An 18,649-nucleotide genomic window follows, 5' to 3' on the forward strand; every position below is an offset into this window, starting at 1 on the left:
GGCCTTCAGTTTGCTAACCAGGAAAACTTTAGGAGTCACAGCTGCCCCTGGACAGTAGCCTGTCTGATGTAATACTGCCTGGCCACACGAGGCCTGGGGACCGCAGATTCTGGCACCTGACCGCCCCAGCCTGAAAATTAAATGACCGGCACACATATAGCATCAAACAGACTATGCTGAATATTTAGAAACTAAGCCACAGGCCTGTGACGATCCTTGATGCGCCACAGGGACCCCCGCAGAATTAGGCTGCATGTTATAGTCAAGCCTGCACCAGAAGAGGATTTTTTTTTCTAATCTCTTTTCTCTATTCCTTTTTTTTCCTAACCCAGTTACAGATGTTGGCAGGAAAGGAGGTGTTGGGTCAGGAAGGAGGGGAACAAGGGGAAAATGTTCTGGTTCTGTGCTTTCTGCTACGGCAGCACCAGCCCCAGTGGCTGCTGAGCGTCTGAAACGTGGCCCGTGCGACTGAGGAACCAAACGTTTAATTTTAATTCATTTAAATTTAAAAACTGATACTTGATCCAGTTATTGAAAGGGTCGAAGTCTGTCTGGAACACTTTGAGTTGGCGAATCGACTTTTTCGACTCTTAAGTTTTTGTGGAATCTGAAAACAGATCAAGTCTTCCTGCTGAAAATTCAGTTTCCAACTTGAGATGCGCCATCAGTGTAAAATAAACCCCAGATTTCAAAGGCTTCATACCTCGAAGAAAAAGAATATAAAATATCTCCATATTTTTTGTCAATTACGTGTTGAAATGATAATTTTTTAATGTATTGGGTTAAATAAAATTTACCATTAAAAAATTCATCTCTTCTTTTTACCTTTTTAACGCGACTACTGGAAAATTGAAAATTGCATTCTGTAGCTCGCATTATTTTTCTATCAGGCACTGCTGCTGTAGTCAGGTAGGACTTAGCTGCTCAGGATCCAAGAGGGTCAGATGGGGCCAGTGAGCTTCAAATAAAAGTTTTCTAATCATGGACCTATTTGGGGAGGTAGAGGGAGAGAAAATGGGCAGCTGCTGAAGTTCCAGGCCCTTCTGTTCCTCACGCCCCAAGAAACACCGTGGCCAGGGCTGCTCCTTCAACACGCAAGGCCATGCGTTCTCCGGGCACCACAGGCCATCAGCTATGTCCACTAGAGGTTCTGGGGTCCACAAACAGGTTTGAGACCTGGCTGGGGGCAGGAATCTTTGACTCTAAAATGCATAAATAAAAAATGCAGAAGCAAAATGAATAAATGATTGAATGAATGTCCACAAACATGACGGTGCGTGCTTCATTCATCATTAATGTTAATACTCATTAAAGTTTCATCACCTTTGAAAATAATTTGTTCAGTTTCTCACTTCACAAGAAGATAAGAATGTGCAGTGACTGTCCAGAAACCACAGTCACTTGGAAATTTAAAATATGCTGCTTGGGCCCAAGTGATCTCACAGCAGAATTATAGAAATCTTCACAAAAGTTTCTACACCAATAAAAAAAAAAAAAATGTATTCAGTGTTGACGTGAGTGAATTGCGAGATGTCTGATGTGATATACAGTGGGGCCCCCAAACATAATGCCGTACCCCCCGAAAGTCCTATAAACAGCCCTTGTAATATTGGGGTTAATAAGAAAAAAATTAGGAAAGCTGAAATGTCTATCAAGTGGATCCTAGTTAAATACGTTTGGCACACTTGTACAGTGGACCACAACGCTACCATTGGAAAGAACCCGGCACAGCTACAAATACTGACATGGGAAGATGTTTTTGATATTGTTAGGTGAAAAGTAAGCTGGAGAAGAATCTCTGTCACATAAATCCATTTTTGTTTTTTGAAAAGATATGACTGCAATAAAAAAACTATAACTAACGTTTAGTGCTTAATGCTCTACATCAGGGGTCAGCAAGCTTCTCCTGTAAAGAGCCAGATAGTAAATACTTTAGGATTTGTGGGTCACATGGTCTCTGCTGCAGCTACTCAGCTCTGCCTTTGTAGCTGGGAAGCAGCCATAAATGATATGTAAATGAATCACTGTGGCTGTGTTGCAATAAAACTTTATTTACAAAAATAGGTGGAAGGCCAGATTTGGCCTCAGGGCCATAGTTTGCCAACCCCTGCTCTATATCATTATTCTACTTAATCTCCAGATAGCCCTTTATAGCAGAGACTATCAGTGATCCTAAATTATATATGTGGAAACTAAGGCTTAGAGAGAGTAAGTGACTTGCCCAAGGTCATCAGCTCTTATGCGGCATAGAGAAAAGTCTGGAAAGAGACACATCACAGTGCATCAGTGCAGTTAACGCTGGGGAAGAGAAATGAGGCGGCTCTTACCCTTTCCAGTACTCCCGTAATGCTTTCATTGCGTAAGTCTCATGAATGTGAAGGTTAATCTGAAAATATTAAGACTTTGGGGAAACTCACAGTCTCCTCTGCATTCTCTGTCGACCTTGTGTGTTAGTGTGGACCAACGCCGTGGAGCTGTCGGAACAATCAGTGGCCGAGGAAATTCCTGGGGCAGGGTCCTCCAGAGAGATTTTTGTGGACCAGGACCTGGCCCAGCACGATAAGGTGAGGGGTCTCGGGGAAGGACAGAGCTACAGCAGCAAGAGGGACCATGGAGAGATTGCCACTGCCTCTTGTTCTCTGTGTCTCAAGGACTGCCCCTTTTTCCTACTTCCAAGAAACCACCTCTTCCTCCCAAGACATTCAGCCAGGTTTGGCCACTGCTCGTTTTATCCCAAATAACATCTACAGCTACAAGGTACTGAGCACCTACTGTGTGCTGGGCCATGTCCTGTGCACTTGACATTTATTAGCTCGTTAATCTTCACCATCTTCAAAATAGATTTTATCACCCTCACTTTGCAGATGAGGAAACTGAGGCTCAGACAGGTTAAGTAATGTGTTCAAGGTTGCCCAGCGCAAGGAGCAGTGTTAGGAGTCAAACCTAGGTCTGGTTAACTTCTCAGCGGGTACTTCTAACTCCCGCACAGTAATCACGTGGTCAACCTTGAGAGATGGAACAGTGATGCAAAAACACGTTCCTAGCAGGAGGAAGTGAGTGCTGAAGTCAGGGAGGCCTGGGCAGAGAGACTCGTTAAAGAACCAGAGAGGTTTAAAGCAGGGATGCGAGCAGAACAGGTGGATTCAAGCCATCGTGGGAAGGGCCCAGGTCAATTTCTCCCCGCTTAGACACGACCTGAAAGTTACTCTAAAAGAAGCAGTCTATAACATCTCGCTTTCCTTAAGGGCCAGGGGCTGCTCCCCCAGCAATTCTCGGAGATTGCGAGGAGCAGAACTAACTACCCGGGGGTCTTGTCAGACACGGAAATCCAAAACTTCAGGAGGCAAGGGGTTCCAACTCAGGCGTCCTGGGACCAGACTCTGAAAAATGTTGCAGAAAGGGGAGAAGCCACACTCAGATTCTGTATTTATCGCTGTGTAACAAGCCACCCCAAAACTTAGTGGCTTAAAACAGCAATTCATTATTCCCCAGAATCTATGGGTTGACCTGGAAGGGTCCTTTGCTCGCGTCCCCTGGCCTCACTTATGCGGCCTCAGTCAGCCGGTGGCTTGGCCAGGCCGGTGGTCTCCAATGGCCTCCTTCCCACACCTGGGGCCTCAGGCAGGATGCCTGGACTGGTGGGCCCCTTTCTGCGTGTGGTTTTTCATCACAGCACGGTGGTCTCAGGGTTCCCAGGGGGCCAGAGCAGAAGCTGCACAGCCCGTAAGAACTCGCCTGGAGATCACGCAGCATCACTTCCACGCCATTCCGTTGGTTAAAGCAAGTCACGGGGCCAGCCCACACTAGAGGGTGGGGAAATAGACTGGATGGCAAAGCTGCAAAGTATTTGCAGCCATTTTTCAACCTGCCTCAATTTTAACTTGGAAATATAGTGCAACCACTATAATTTTTTCGATTTATAGAAAAATTTTTATAAGCCATTTATAATTTTTTCTATTTATAATAGAAATAATTTTTTCTATTTATAAGCCATTTATACCCTGACTTGCCAGGACTCCTTCAAGTGACATTAAACAAATTAGCTTGAGGGGGAGCATTTATTAGCTCACCTTATTGGAAAATTTAAAGGACCACTAGCTTCAGGCATGGCTAGATCCAGGAGCCTGAATGATGTCATCAGAACACCTCCCCACTACCAATCTCTCCCCTCTGTTTCCCTCAGAGTCTGGCTTTCTACATAAGGCTGGCTTTGTGTGTTAGAAAAGACAAACTCAGGCAAACAAGCCTACATATTTAAAGTTTATGATCCAAAAGGAGACAAGATCCTCTCCCTCTGTAATCAATGTGTGAAATCTCTGATTGACCGGCTTGGGCCACATGCACACGGGGAGGTGGCACAGGAATGAGCAGGGCACATGACTGACAGTCCTACCCAGACCACATGGAAGGAGGAACGCTGCCTCCAGGAAGGGCAAGGGGACCCTCACCAGGAAAGCAGAACCCACAGCTGTCCGCTGCCCTCTGCAAACTTCTTACATTCCAGCACTGGCACGGGGCCTGGCACTTAGTTGCTGCCCGATGAATGTTTGTTGCATGAAAAATGAATAAGCACCTGGCTGATCATAACAGGGTGAAACAGGAGAAAGTGCCCGGGAGTAGGGAATATGTCTGATGCTCTCTCTTGAAATTTTGCCACCAGCGTTCACAAGGACCCAAAGGAAGGCCCCTGGCAGCAGTTGGCAATGTCAGACAGGCTTTCTCATGAGCGAGACCCTGTCCTTCCCCAGGTCACGGAGCTAGCAGGTCGTGAGGCTCACTGGACGGTTCCCCTGGGAATGAGCTGGCCTAGAAATTGCCCGTTTACCTCCTCCTGTGGCTGCTTTGGAAAAGGCCTCTGGGGAATTTTTCTTCTTCTTCTTCAGTTTTTCTGACATTTTATTGATAACTTCTGGTGAGAAGTTTGGGGGATTTTTTTTTTTCCTTTTTTGGAAAACCTGACAAATTCTTTGGCTGCAGAGCTTTTTCACTGGAGAGACGGAGGACAGTGTTAATTATACCTGTGGGTAAAGTCTACCAGCAATTTTGTTTTTCCAGCCGAAAGTTTACATGAGCCCATGCAAATAAATCACCATCCCCGTCTCATTTACTTTCCAGATTCAGTTACCTGGAAAAAATTCTTACATGAATAGCCAAAAGAGGCAGGAAGTACTAGAAGAGAGGAAAGGGAAAATAAATATTTCAGAATGTTTTAAGTTAAAAAAAATAACCCTCATTATAGGCAGAATGTGGTCAAACAGAATGTTGTTTTCCTAATTACCTTTCCTAGGTCCCCAGTGTGCTAGGCTGAATATTATAAATGAAAATATTATAAGTAAACTTTCTAGCAACAAAAGTTCCCAAGTGGGACGGTTGTTCTTAATATGAAAGTATAATTCTCGGGGAAAGGAAAGTTTCCGTACCTGTGAGGTATAGACATCCATTACAGGAGTCTATATACAAGTACATCATTTTAATCAAATTCTTGTCTCTATGAGATTTTCCAAGTGACAGAGATAACCTTGAAAGTCTGCTTTTTCTCTCCCTGCCTGCCCTCACCTTCCCAAAGAATGATACCATATTTTTCCTGTATTTCTTTAAATGGGCTCAGCCTTACACCCAGACCCACACCTAGTAAATTTCCCATCTGGCCTCCACCCAGGATGAAATAATTCTGCTGCTGGGAAAAGAAGTCAGCCGTCTCTCGGATTTTGAACTTGAATCCAAGTACAAAGACACCGTGATAGCAAGCCTGCAGAACGAAGTGGCCAACCTGAGCCAGAAGCTGTCGGAAACAGCCGCCTCCAGGCAGAAGGAGAGGGTGATCCCGCCCAAGTTTCAGGTTCTGCATGAAGAGGACGACGCCCAACAGAGAGAGATCCAGAGCTTGAAAAACCAGGTAGGGCTCAGAGACAAGTGGGTCGGGGCCTTGGAGTCACAACACAGGGTGACAGCTCTCAGGTAGAGCCTGGGGGAAGCCACCCGGGTAGTTAGAAATGGGCAGTCAGCGTAGCATGGTGGAGAAGAGTGCAGATCCAGGGAGTGGAGGGTTGGCAGGTTTCTAGCCTTGTAAGAACAAAATTAGATCTGATTAAGTGCCTACCATGTTCAGGCCCTGGTGCATGCGCTTTTGGTGCATTAGCTTATTTATTTATTTAATTTATTTATTTATGGCTGCATTGGGTCTTCGTTGCTGTGCACGGGCTTTCTCTAGTTGCAGTGAGCAGGGGCTACTCTTCGCTGCGGTGCGTGGGCTTCTCACTGCGGTGGCTTCTCTTGCTGCAGAGCATGGGCTCTAGGCGCGCGGGTTTCAGTAGTTGCAGCATGCGGGCTTCAGTAGCTATGGCTCTCGGGCTCTAGAGTGCAGGCTCAGTAGCTGTGGCCCACGGGCTTAGTTGCTCCAGGGCATGTGGGATCTTCCTGGACCAGGGCTCGAACCCGTGTCCCCTGCATTGGCAGGCGGATTCTTAACCACTGCACCACGAGGGAAGTTCCCGCATTAGCTATTTAAACCTTAGTCTTCTGACACATGCCATTCTACAGATGAGGAGACTGAGGCAGGCTCAGAGATGCCCAGGAGCTTGTTACAGCTTGCACAGCAAGTGAGAGGCAGTGATGTGATTAGGGCTCAGCTCTGCCACCTTGTACACCTCATGCTTTCACACCCACTTTGCATTTCCACCCAACTCCTGTTGCTTCAGTGACCACTTCTCACACCCACCTGGACCCAGCCAGAAAGAGCTGGAGACGGGGAGAAGGAACCCCACAGAGTTCCAAACACTGACACCTTTATCAAACCCTGAAGGCAGCTGCTGGTTCATTTATAGGGAATTTCACCAAAAATTCTCCACCCAGAATGTCTGGATTTACCAGTCAACTTCCTTTGTCCTGAAACTAAATCCAAAAAAAAAAAAAATTTGTTTTTAAGTTTTAAAGAACTACTTTAAAATTGGCCATTGATCTTGTACATAAATTATATCTCAACAAAGTTGATAAAAAAGCAATTAGTCATTGATGAATTTTGGCCTCGGTGCATAATTCTGCTTAAAACCATAGTCAGATTTGGTTCAAGATGGCGGAGTAGAAGGACATGCTCTCACTCCCTCTTTCGAGAACACCGGAATCACAACTAACTGCTGAACAATCATCGACAGGAAGACACTGGAACTCACCAAAAAAGATACCCCACATGCAAAGACAAAGGAGAAGGCGCAATGAGATGGTAGGAGGGGCGCTATCACAATAAAATCAATTCCCATAACTGCTGCGTGGGTGACTCACAAACTGGAGAACACTTATACCACAAAAGGCCACTCACTGGAGTGGAAGTTCTGAGCCACACGTCAGGCTTCCCAACCTGGGGGTCCGGCAACGGGAGGAGGAATTCCTAGAGAATCAGACTTTGAAGGCTAGCGGGATTTGATTGCAGGACTTTGGCAAGACTGGGGGAAACAGAGATTCCACTCTTGCAGGACACACACAAAATAGTGTGCACGTCGGGACCCAGGGGAAGGAGCAGTGACCCCATAGGGGACTGAACCAGACCTACCTGCTAGTGTTGGAGGGTCTCCTGCAGAGGCGGGGGGCAGCTGTGGCTCACCAAGGGACAAGGACACTGGCAGCAGAAGTTCTGGGAAGTACTCCTTGGCGTGAGCCCTCCCAGAGTCCGCCATTAGCCCCACCAAAGAGCCTGGGTAGGCTCCAGTGTTGGGTCGCCTCAGGCCAAACAACCAACAGGGAGGGAAGACAGACCCACCCATCAGCAGACAAGCAGATTAAAGTTTTACTGAGCTCTGCACACCAGAGCAACAGCCAGCTCTACTCACCACCAGTCCCTCCCATCAGGAAACTTCCACAAGCCTCTTAGATAGCCTCATCCACCAGAGGGCAGACAGCAGAAGCAAGAAGAACTACAGTCCTGCAGCCTGCAGAACAAAAACCACATTCACAGAAAGATAGACAAGATGAAAAGGCAGAGGGCTATGTACCAGATGAAGGAACAAGATAAAACCCCAGAAAAACAACTAAATGAAATGGAGATAGGCAATCTTCCAGAAAAAGAATTCAGAATAATGATAGTGAAGATGATCCTGGACCTCGGAAAAAGAATGGAGGCAAAGATCGAGAAGATGCAAGAAATGTTTAACAAAGATCTAGAAGAATTAAAGAACAAACAGAGATGAACAATACAATAACTGAAATGAAAAATACACTAGAAGGAATCAATAGAATAACTGAGGCAAAAGAACGGATAAGTGACCTGGAAGACGGAATGGTGGAATTCACTGCTGCTAACAGAATAAAGAAAAAAGAATGAAAAGAAATGAAGACAGCCTAAGAGACCTCTGGGACAACATTAAATGCAACAACATTCGCATTATAGGGGTCCCAGAAGGAGAAGAGAGAGAGAAAGGACCAGAGAAAATATTTGAAGAGATTATAGTCGAAAACTTCCCTAACATGGGAAAGGAAATAGCCACCCAAGTCCAGGAAGCACAGAGAGTCCCATACAGGAGAAACCCAAGGAGAAACACACCGAGACACATAGTAATCAAATTGGCAAAAATTAAAGACAAAGAAAAATTATTGAAAGCAACAAGGGAAAAATGACAAATAACATACAAGGGAACTCCCATGAGGTTAACAGCTGATTTCTCAGCAGAAACTCTACAAGCCAGAAGGGAGTGGCATGATATACTAAAAGTGATGAAAGGGAAGAACCTACAACCAAGATTACTCTACCCGGCAAGGATCTCATTCAGATTCGATGGAGAAATCAAAAGCTTTACAGACAAGCAAAAGCTAAGAGAATTCAGCACCACCAAACCAGCTCTACAACAAATGCTAAAGGAACTTCTCTAAGTGGGAAACACAAGAGAAGAAAAGGACCTACAAAAACAAACCCCAAAAATTAAGAAAATGGTCTTAGGAACATACATATCGATAATTACCTTAAACGTGAATGGATTAAATGCTCCAACCAAAAGACACAGGCTTGCTGAATGGATACAAAAACAAGACCCATATATACGCTGTCTACAAGAGACCCACTTCAGACCTAGGGACACATACAGACTGAAAGTGAGGGGATGGAAAAAGATATTCCATGCAAATGGAAATCAAAGGAAAGCTGGAGTAGCAATACTCATATCAGATAAAATAGACTTTAAAATAAAGAATGTTACGAGAGACAAGGAAGGACACTACGTAATGATCAAGGGATCAATCCTCGAAGAAGATATAACAATTATAAGTATATTTGCACTCAACATAGGAGCACCTCAATACATAAGGCAACTGCTAACAGCTCTAAAAGAGGAAATCGACAGTAACACAATAGTAGTGGGGGACTTTAACACCTCACTTACACCAATGGACAGATCATCAAAACAGAAAATTATAAGGAAACACAAGCTTTAAATGACACAATAGACCAGATAGATTTAATTGATATTTGTAGGACATTCCATCCAAAAACAGCAGATTACACTTTCTTCTCAAGTGCGCATGGAACATTCTCCAGGATAGATCACATCTTGGGTCACAAATCAAGCCTAAGTAAATTTAAGAAAATTAAAATCATATCAAGCATCTTTTCTGACCACAACGCTATGAGATTAGAAATTAATTACAGGGAAACAACTGTAAAAAACACAAACGCATGGAGGCTAAACAGTACGTTACTAAATAACCAAGAGATCACTGAAGAAATCAAAGAGGAAATCAAAAAATACCTAGAGACAAATGACAATGAAAACACCACGATCCAAAACCTATTGGATGCAGCAAAAGCAGTTTTAAGAGAGAAGTTTATAGCTATACAAGCCTACCTCAAGAAACAAGAAAAATCTCAAATAAACAATCCAACATTACACCTAAAGGAACTAGAGAACGAAGAACAAACAAAACCCAAAGTTAGCAGAAGGAAAGAAATCATAAAGATCAGAGCAGAAATAAATGAAATAGAAACAAAGAAAACAATAGCAAAGATCAATAAAACTAAAAGCTGGTTCTTTGAGAAGTTAAACAAAGTTGATAAACCATTAGCCAGACTCATCAAGAAAAAGAGGGAGAGGACTCAAATCAATACAATTAGAAATGAAAAAGGAGAAGTTACAAGAGACACCACAGAAATACAAAGCATCCTAAGAGACTACTACAAGCAACTCTATGCCAATAAAATGGACAACCTGGAAGAAATGGACAAATTCTTAGAAAGGTATAACCTTTCAAGACTGAACCAGGAAGAAAGAGAAAATATGAACAGACCAATCACAAGTAATGAAATTGAAACTGTGATTAAAAATCTTCCAACAAACAAAAGTCCAGGACCAGAAAGCTTCACAGGTGAATTCTATCAAACATTTAGAGAAGAGCTAACACCCATCCTTCTCAAACTCTTCCACAAAATTGCAGAGGAAGGAACACTCCCAAACTCATTCTATGAGGCCACCGTCACCCTGATACCAAAACCAGACAAAGATACTACAAAAAAGGAAAATTACAGACCAATGTCACTGATGAATATAGATGCAAAAATCCTCAACACAATACTAGCAGACAGAATCCAACAACACATTAAAAGGATCATACACCACGATCAAGTGGGATTTATCCCAGAGATGCAAGGATTCTTCAATATACGCAAATCAGTCAATGTGATACACCATATTAACAAGTTGAAGAATAAAAACCATATGATCATCTCAATGGATGTCGAAAAAGCTTTTGACAAAATTCAACGCTGATTTATGATAAAAACTCTCCAGAAAGTGGGCATAGAGAGAACCTACTTCAACATAATAAAGGCCATATATGACAAACCCACATGCGCAAACATCATTCTCAATGGTGAAAAACTGAAAGCATTTCCTCTAAGATCAGGAACAACACAAGGATGTCCACTCTCACCACTATTATTCAACATAGTTTTGGAAGTCCTAGCCACGGCAATCAGAGAAGAAAAAGAAATAAAAGGAATACAAATTGGAAAAGAAGAAGTAAAACTGTCACTGTTTGCAGATGACAGGATACTATACAGAAAGAATCCTAAAGATGCCACCAGAAAACTACTAGAGCTAATCAATGAACTTAGTAAAGTTGCAGGATACAAAATTAATGCACAGAAATCTCTTGCATTCCTATACACTAATGATGAAAAATCTGAAAGAGAAATTAAGGAAACACTCCCATTTACCATTGCAACAAAAAAATAAAATACCTAGGAATAAACCTACCTAGGGAGACAAAAGACCTGTATGCAGAAAACTGTAAGACACTGATGAAAGAAATTAAAGATGATACCAACAGATGGAGAGATATACCATGTTCTTGGATTGGAAGAATCAATATTGTGAAAATGAATATACTACCCAAAGCAATCTACAGATTCAATGCAACCCCTATCAAATTACCAATGGCATTTTTTACAGAACTAGAACAAAAAATCTTAAAATTTGTGTGGAGACACAAAAGACCCCGAATAGCCAAAGCAGTCTTGAGGGAAAAAAACGGAGCTGGAGGAATCAGACTCCCTGCCTTCAGCCTATACTACAAAGCCACAGTAATCAAGACAATATGGTACTGGCACAAAAACAGAAATATAGATCAATGGAACAGGATAGAAAGCCCAGAGATAAACCCATGCATCTATGGTCAACTAATCTATGACAAAGGAGGCAAGGATATACAGTGGAGAAAAGACAGTCTCTTCAATAAGTGGTGCTGGGAAAACTGGACAGCTACATGTAAAAGAATGAAATTAGAACACTCCCTAACACAATACACAAAAATAAACTCAAAATGGATTCGAGACCTAAACGTAAGACTGGACACTATAAAACTCTTAGAGGAAAACATAGGAAGAACACTCTTTGACATAAATCACAGCAAGATATTTTTTGATCCATCTCCTAGAGTAATGGAAATAAATACAAAAATAAACAAATGGGACCTAATGAAACTTCAAAGCTTTTGCACAGCAAAAGGAAACCATAAACAAGACGAAAAGACAACCCTCAGAATGGGAGAAAATATTTGCAAAGGAAGCAACTGACAAAGGATTAATCTCCAAACTATATAAACAGCTCATGCAGCTCAATATTTAAAAAACAAACAACCCAATCCAAAAATGGGCAGAAGACCTAAATAGACATTTCTCCAAAGAAGACATACAGATGGCCACGAAGCACATGAAAAGATGCTCAACATCACTAATTATTAGAGAAATGCAAATCAAAACTACAGTGAGGTATCACCTCAGACCAGTTAGAATGGGCATCATCAGAAAATCTACAAACAACAAATGCTGGAGAAAGGGGAACCCTCTTGCACTGTTGGTGGGAATGTAAATTGATAACAGCCACTACGGAGAACAGTATGGAGGTTCCTTAAAAAACTAAAAATAGAATTACCATATGACCCAGCAATCCCACTACTGGGCTTATACCCAGAGAAAACCATAATTCAAAAAGACACATGCACCCCAGTGTTCATTGCAGCACTATTTACAATAGCCAGGTCATGGAAGCAACCTAAATGCCCATCGACAGACGAATGGATAAAGAAGATGTGGTACATATATACAATGGAATATTACTCAGCCATAAAAAGGAACAAAATTGGGTCATTTGTAGAGACGTGGATGCATCTAGAGACTGTCATACAGAGCGAAGTAAGTCAGAAAGAGAAGAACAAATATCGTATATTAACGCATATATGTGGAACCTAGAAAAATGGTACAGATGAACCAGTTTGCAGAGCAGAAATTGAGACACAGATGTAGAGGACAAACGTATGGACACCAAGGGGGGAAAGCGGCAGGGGTGGGGATGGTGGTGTGCTGAATTGGGAGATTGGGATTGACATGTATACACTGATGTGTATAAAATGGGTGACTAATAAGAAAAAAATAAATAAATAAACATTTTTTAAAAAGAGAGAGAGAAAAAAAAAACGTAGTCAGTGCTTGGGGGCCTTGGTTCTCTTGTTCTCTGTTTACTGTCTTTCCCTTCTGTAACCTTCTGATTCTAGGTACACAGTCTCAGTCCTAGAAATGGTACTCTAGAAAGGACACAGATTGTGCATGGTGAACCTAGGAGAGTCTAGCAGGAAACTGTAAGCTCCATGAAGGCAAAGTTGGGCCCAGCAACCTTCTAGAACTCTGTTAGGACCGCGTCTGTTTGTTCTTTATTCATCCATCCATCCATCCGTCCATTCATTGAAATAAGTATTTTGGGGGGCCTATCCTGTGCCATGCCCTCTTCCAGGCTCTGAGAATTCAGCAGAGAACAAGACAGACATGATCCTTCCCCCTGTTATGCTCTAGTGAGGGCGACAGAATAAACAAGTAAACAAATACATGCTCTAATATTTAAACGAACTAATGACTCTCCTTCGAACCTGGTTTTGATAAAACAATGAAAGTAACAGGTCCTATAGGAATTATTAGTGCAAACAGCTACCTTGACATGTAGCTGACACGTTAATGAGCATCTTTTTCTTGAACTGAACCCAATTTTGCTGAAATATTCCTTTCAGTTATTCTCCCATTTCAGAGCTTTCCTGAGCAAATGACATGTCTTTTTCGGGTACATGGATGAGGCTGAATTATTCCCACATACCTTTTTTTTTTGGCCATACCACGTGGCTTGCAGGATCTTAGTTCCCCGACCAGGGATCAAACCCAGGCCCCCAGAAGTGGAAGCACAGAGTCCTAACCACTGGACCGCCAGGGAATTCCCCCACGTACCTTTTTTTTTTAATTGAAGTATATTTGACATATACCATTATATAATTTCCACATATCTTTGAACATCAGCAAGTCACAATTTGTGTATTATTTAAAGTGGCTGCCGATACCTGGGGGGAAAAAATGTGTTTTTACAAAGAAATTATCTAGAAATAATTACACTGATGCATCATGCTGTTGCCTCCCCTACCGCTGGAGCTTCACTTATAACTGAAGGAGAATATTTTATAACAAGGCATATATGAACCAGAGGCTCCATTGGTTTGAACTCAAATCGAGTTTCATCCACTGACATTTTAGTTTCTTAACTATTCTACTGCCTGCAGAGCATTCCACCAGAAGTGTAAGTCACATGGCAGGTTGATTTATTGTTCTGATTACTTTATGTGTTTTCCCTGGTCCCCGAAGGTGTGTGCATAATGATTTGCTCTCAAAGATCTTCGATCCGCTACAATATCACTAGAAAATTCTTACCTCCATGTGCTCTTATACACCTGTGCTAATTAGAAGCCAAATTATTATCTTGAAACAATCACTCCTCCTAGCACTATTAACTTTCTTATGATTCAGTGCCCATTTTATTACACAGCTTAACAGACATTAAACATCTTGGAATTTATGCCAATTACAAACAATATGGATATTTATTTTGGTAGTAAAAGTATCGAAGAGGTTTGAAGACTCTTTGGAGTTTTCCAGCAATCCGAAATCCTAAAACACTGACACTTAGATTGAAATATTTTAAATCTGTCAAAAGCACTGGAGTCTTAGAGGGGAATGTATGTCTTCCCTTCTGGAAGTTTGTCTCTGTGTGTTCTGCCTCTGGTATCATGCAAATAAAAGCATTAAGCTGAGAAGAACTTACAAACACTTTCAGTGTTCCAAGGACCTTTTATGGAAAAGTTGCCCAACAGAGAAAAGTAAGATGTGAAAGAATTTTTTTACTCAAAGTTTCCAAAGCACAAACATGCAAAAGTATAGCCTTGGGGAGAGTGGGGGGCAGAGTGGCCTGTGTCCCCGCAACTTCTAGCATAGATCCCCCCCCCAATAATGTCTCAGGTGCCCCAGGGAAAAAGTAAGTGTAACTGCCCCAAATGTCATACACTCTGAACCATGATGGTGCAGGAAACGAGTCAGAAAACTTGTGAGACCTTGACGCTTCTGTTAATTCTACCAGAGTAATAATGACAAGATTTCCAAGGACACAAACCAAGACCAAAGGCTGTGAGCGCCATCTGGTGGCCAGGTCACCACGCCCGAACCCCATTACCTGGGCATGCCCACCCCCTCCCCCAAATCTTTTTTTTTTTTTTTTTTAATGTGATGCCCGCAACCTGGTCTGATGGTAAACAGGGAAATTCCTGTATTTCTTCTTTTGGGGGATTATTTTTATTTAAGATACTGAGTCTCTATTTACTCTTATAACAGTTATTTTTAATTTAATACACATTTTTAAGTTTAAAAAGGGAGCTGCTTCTACGAAAAATGCTAAGGAATTATAGTGGGGCTAGCCGAGAGACATGGGAAAAATAGTGAAAGTGGTATATGAATGACTGAAGTTTAGGAACTCTCTTAGGGTGGGGTTACCAGATAAAGTAAGGACACCCAGTTAAATTTGAATTTTAGAATTTCGTTTTAGTGTACGTCGCAAATATTGCATGGGACACACTTGCACTAAAATATTATTCATTATCTGAAATCGTATTTTAAGTGAACATCCTTTTTTCCTCCCCTAAATCTGGCAAACTTACCTTAGGAGAACAAAGAAATTGCACCCGGGACTTCCCTGGTGGCGCAGTGGTTAGGAATCCGCCTGCCAATGCAGGGGACACGGGCTCGAGCCCTGGTCCAGGAAGATCCCACGTGCCACGGAGCAACTAAGCCCGTGCACCACAGCTACTGAAGCCCGTGCGCCTAGAGCCCATGCTCTGCAACAAGAGAAGGCACTGCAGTGAGAAGCCTGTGCACCACAACAAAGACCCAACGCAACCAAAAATAAATAAATAAAATAACTAAATTTATTTTTTAAAAAAAGAAAAGAAATTGCACCCTTCTCCTTGTCACTTCCATTTTGATCTATCAAAACAAGCTAGCTCTTGTCCTGTCTACGGATTGCGTGGCATTTATGCCCCAATAAACGTGTCCCTGTGGGAGTACTGAGGCCTGACATCTGAAAAATCACAGGGCAAAGGCCCACAGTGCACCTTGAGATGGGAAAGGCCTGGCCACTCAGAACAAGCAGTCTGGCCGCATCAGACAGAGAGGGAGGGGGTTCCGGGCCCAGCTCTCTTTCCCGGCCTCTCGGGTACCTGCTATGCGGAGGCCGAGGCCCGGCAGCTACTTTTGGGCTCTTACCAACGTTGCCTTTGATGGAGAGCCTTCCGCGCCCCACGTGTAGACCTAGACCCCTGGAGGGGGGCCCGCCCTCCACGGGGCTCTGAGCCATGGCCTTAGAGGGTGCCCACAGGAGCGTTAGATAGAGCCGGCCTGTGGTCATCCCACCCACGATTCCTGTATTTCCTCTTAATAACAACCACACTGGTGTTTAAGTGAGCCTGGCAAGGCTTCCAAATGCACACATGAAGATTACCAACTACCTTCCCCAGAGACAGACGAGGGAAGCTGAAGCTAAAGCACCCCGTGGGTAGTCAGAGGAGAGGACGGTCACGGTTCACCCCCCTGTGCCATGTGCCAGGCATGATCTGAGCGCTTGTACACATGCTAACTTATTAAAATAACTTCTAACAATCCCATCAGATTGGGACTACCATCACCCCGCGTACAGACTGGAAAAAAGGAAACAGAATACGGTGTCCTCCTTGTGTTCACAAAGCCCGTAAGTGGCAGAGACAGGACTTGAAGGCCACAGTCCGGCTCCCGAGCCCGTGCCATGCTTTACAGCCTCCGACTTCTCATGCCCCTTCCCAGAGCCGCCTGGGAAGGAGGAACCAGGCAGCTAAAGACTGGGTTTGAATCCTACTCCACCTCTGACCAGCCGCGCGATCACGAGCAAGGGACCTCGCCTCTCTGAGTCTCAACCTGCTCCCTTGCAAAATGGGAACGTTAATGGGAACGTCAGGCTTCAGCAACGCTGCGAGGAGTATCAGTGTAGCATGTGTGAACGGGCTTTCTAAACTCTGGGGTGCTCTGTGAGGTATAAACTACCCACTATTATCATTAGAGGGAGTTCAGTTTATAACCTGCTCCCGTCTCTTGAACTTTGCTGTGCATCCAGTCACTGCTGGATGATCTGGAACCAACAGCTTGTCTATTTATGGCTGAAAATCCGCAGGTCATAGGAAGACAGCGGCACCTGAGCCCCCGGGTGGCCACAAAGATAAGGTTCGTGTCTCGATGACCTATGACATGGTGGTCACTGAAGGAACAGGCCCCCTCCCGCCCCTTCCACTAGTTATAACTGAAAAGCTTGGTTTCCCCAACACCCCGACCCAAGATCAACCCGACTCTTTGCCCAACGTTGGAGAAGTACCGGCATGTCCTGCAGGCCTGGCTGGCCCCCTCTGACTGTGTGTTGCCTCCTTCCACAGATCAGTGCCCTACAGCAAGGCTACAGCCAGGTGCTGTGCCAGACCCTGTCTGAGAGAAACTTAGAAATCACATCCCTGAAGAACGAGGCCGAGAACTTAAGGAGGGATACCGCCGTCACATCAGGTGAGGCCCTTCTGCATTTAGGCCCCAGAGCTTCTGCCCTCCCCCTGCAGACATCACCAGTCAACCACCACACCTGTGCCCGTGACCTGGGTGCAGCCTCAGGGATCCCCCGTGTCGGTTCATTAGAGCTCTCCCTCAGTGGAGGTTTCTTGCCACCCAGTTCCGAGGGCAGGGCCTGATAAATATTTGAGAGAATGTTATCTCTTGGCTACAAGGTCTCCTGAGCACTGGCCCCACCAGGGAGAACACAGGTCGCTTTGTGGCTTGGGTGGTTCCACAAACCGGCCTGAGTGCAAACTAGAGCGTGGACAAAATGGGGTCACTCTTTTTTTTTTTTTTTATGATTCGTATGTGTGTGTGTTTTATTATATATTAGTCTCTTAAATCAAACAGAAAACAAAAAGCGGAGCTACAAACCAAAGTTACAATAGTACTAGCTTTTCTCATCGCCCGTCTATCTACTTGTACCAGAGGTCTTTATTTCTTCATAAGGCTTTGAGTTACTATCCAGGGTCCTTGACTCCAACCTGAAGAACTCCCTGTGGCAGGCAGGTCTGGTGGTTAAGAACTCTCTCAACTCTTGATTAACTGGGAATGTCTTGATTTCTCCCTCATTTTCTTTTTTTTTTTTTTTTAAACATCTTTATTGGAGTATAATTGCTTTACAATGGTGTGTTAGTTTCTGCTTTATAACAAAGTGAATCACTTATACATATACATATGTTCCCAAATCTCTTCCCTCTTGCGTCTCCCTTCCTCCCACCCTCCCTATCCCACCCCTCTAGGTGGTCACAATCTCCCTCATTTTCGAAGGAAAGTTTTGCTAGATATAGGATTCTTGGTTGACGGTTTCTTTCCTTCAACACTTCAAGTACATTGAGCCATGCCATCTGGCCTCCGAGGCTCCTGATGAGAAATCTGCTCATGACCTACCTTCCTGGGAAATCTTCTCTCAGCTTCATAGACTTTCCTAATGTACCTTATCGTGTCTTATGCAACAGAACATTTTGTATAGTATCGTGAAGTCAGTTAAGTTGTAACGTTATTTTGAGACCAGAATTTAAGGAAAAGGAATTGAATATTTCAAGTGTAGACATTATGAGGTCTTTAAAATTATAACCCATTTTCAAACTAGAAATAAAAAGGCCACTGAAGTATCCTACAGATTTTAATTTATAACAGAGTGAATACCAATATCTAATAACACACATAAAGAAAAATTTCTTTGGG

General features: G+C 43.4%; 1 protein-coding gene across 6 annotated transcripts in view; it reads left to right on the plus strand.

Moving 5' to 3' along the window:
• Positions 1 to 18,649, plus strand: part of FHAD1 (forkhead associated phosphopeptide binding domain 1) — a 150,152-nt gene that overhangs the window by 55,252 nt on the left and 76,251 nt on the right. For all 6 annotated transcript variants that reach the window (XR_011073460.1, XM_068538936.1, XM_068538940.1 and 3 more), the window contains exons 5-7: positions 2,455 to 2,564; positions 5,660 to 5,896; positions 17,296 to 17,419. Coding sequence is in view for 5 of the 6 variants with exons in the window: in XM_068538936.1 (XP_068395037.1) it covers positions 2,455 to 2,564; positions 5,660 to 5,896; positions 17,296 to 17,419 (471 nt within the window). In the remaining variant the exon portion in view is untranslated. The remainder of the gene's footprint in view (positions 1 to 2,454; positions 2,565 to 5,659; positions 5,897 to 17,295; positions 17,420 to 18,649) is intronic.

The sequence above is a fragment of the Eschrichtius robustus genome, chromosome 3, assembly GCF_028021215.1.
Source record: "Eschrichtius robustus isolate mEscRob2 chromosome 3, mEscRob2.pri, whole genome shotgun sequence".
Lineage (NCBI taxonomy): Eukaryota > Metazoa > Chordata > Mammalia > Artiodactyla > Eschrichtiidae > Eschrichtius > Eschrichtius robustus.